We start from the raw sequence: 1,563 nt of genomic DNA, 5'->3' as shown, positions 1-1,563 counted from the left end.
TTTTGATAGCTTTTAGCTGATATTGTTCCAAACATTCTTAACAAAAATATTACATATTTGTGTGATAATCTCGGCGTTATTAAGAGAGTCCTAGCACTTCTATCACTTGTCATATCATCGTGCCTGAGCGCGTAAAATGTCAGCTCTGTGATTAGCCAACTTTAATCGCTATTAATTTAAAATTATTATTATTATTATTATTATTTTTAGTACTTGTATTCAATTGTGGATCGTACATTTCTGGAGTATCGGCCGTTTCTTCGTTCTGTGAAAATCTCATATTTATTCTGTAAATATAACGTTTTTGTTATTTTACTAAAAATTTTTACTTTTAATTTTACTGAAAAAAAAAGTAATTATAACTGTAACGGTTTACAAAAAAAAAGAGGATAACACCGTCACCACATTAGGAAGTAAGAACAATAATGTAGGAAATTTTAAGAATACTTACATATCACAGCAAGTTTTTATCTTTAATAAAGCACTGAATGTAGATCGTCGAGTTAACTTTGACATCATTTTTTCAATGTCATTTATTGGTTGAGCAACTTTCATGCTTAGAAAATGTTGTCTGTAATTATTATATAATAAAATACAATAGTTAATATTTAATTGTTTTACCATTGTGTACCGTCGAGTACACGGGTTTTTAATAATTTGTTATTATATGTAAAAGTTAGCTTCATACTTACTGTAGTAATGTATACGTCAGGCTGTTTAATTTGTTTTGAATTTTAAAAATTAGTTCATTTTTAGCATTGTTTTCGCTCAAAACACGTTGTACGGTAAACGCGATCTGCTGAATTTTGTCGTTAAAAAATTGATCTAACATTTTCGATTTTTTTGTAAAGATTTTTCTGTAAAAAAAAGAGGATAACATCGTCACCACATTAGGAAGTGAGAACAATAATGTAGGAAATTTTAAGAATACTTACATATCAGAGTAACTTTTTATTGTTGATAGTGCGTAAAAAGTAGATTGTTTAATATGAATTAACTTTGACACCATATTTTCAATGTCATGTATTGATTTGGCAACTTTCATGCTTAGAAAATTTCGTCTATAATTGTAATAAAATACAATAATTAATATTTAATTGTTTTACTATCGTGTACCATCAAGTACACGATTTCTTAATAATTTGTTATTATATGTAAAAGCTAGCTTCATACGTACTGTAGTAATATATTCTTCAGGCTGTTTAATTGTTCTCGAATTGTAGAAATTAGTTTATTTTCAGCATCGTTTTCGTTCCAAGCATCCTGCCCGGTTACCACAAGTTCCTGAATTTTGTCATAAAAAAATTGATCTGACATTTTCGCTTTTTCTGTAAAGATTCGAAAAAATCAATAGTTAATAAAGTGTTAGTATAACAGTTATTTTTGCAGAACTTACAAAATGCTTACATAAATAATCAGTTTATACAGTAACGACATAACAAACTCTTCAATTTAATTCTTAGAATGTCATTATTTAACAGATTTTTAGATTGTCACAATTCATTTTTTAAATAACTTTGTTTACGTTTTTTAAAAATTTTAAAATTTACTTCTGTTTTTAAA

The 1,563-nt window shown here is 26.9% G+C and overlaps 1 protein-coding gene across 1 annotated transcript; it reads right to left on the bottom strand.

The window, feature by feature from the left end:
* Positions 1–213: 213 nt before the first annotated feature.
* LOC105459731 lies at positions 214–1,321 on the bottom strand (the record flags this gene model as incomplete). Its single annotated transcript, XM_011705973.1, has 5 exons — positions 1,178–1,321; positions 936–1,061; positions 693–857; positions 452–571; positions 214–287 (listed from the first exon to the last, which is right to left on the bottom strand). Coding segments are annotated over exons 1-5 (625 nt in total), but the record flags the coding sequence as incomplete, so codon positions are not given.
* Between the last annotated feature and the right edge of the window lie 242 nt (positions 1,322–1,563).

The sequence above is a fragment of the Wasmannia auropunctata genome, unplaced genomic scaffold (assembly GCF_000956235.1).
Source record: "Wasmannia auropunctata unplaced genomic scaffold, wasmannia.A_1.0 LD334064.1, whole genome shotgun sequence".
NCBI lineage: Eukaryota > Metazoa > Arthropoda > Insecta > Hymenoptera > Formicidae > Wasmannia > Wasmannia auropunctata.
The sequence above is the reverse complement of the archived record's forward strand: the minus strand, read 5'-3'. Positions and strand labels throughout refer to the sequence as shown.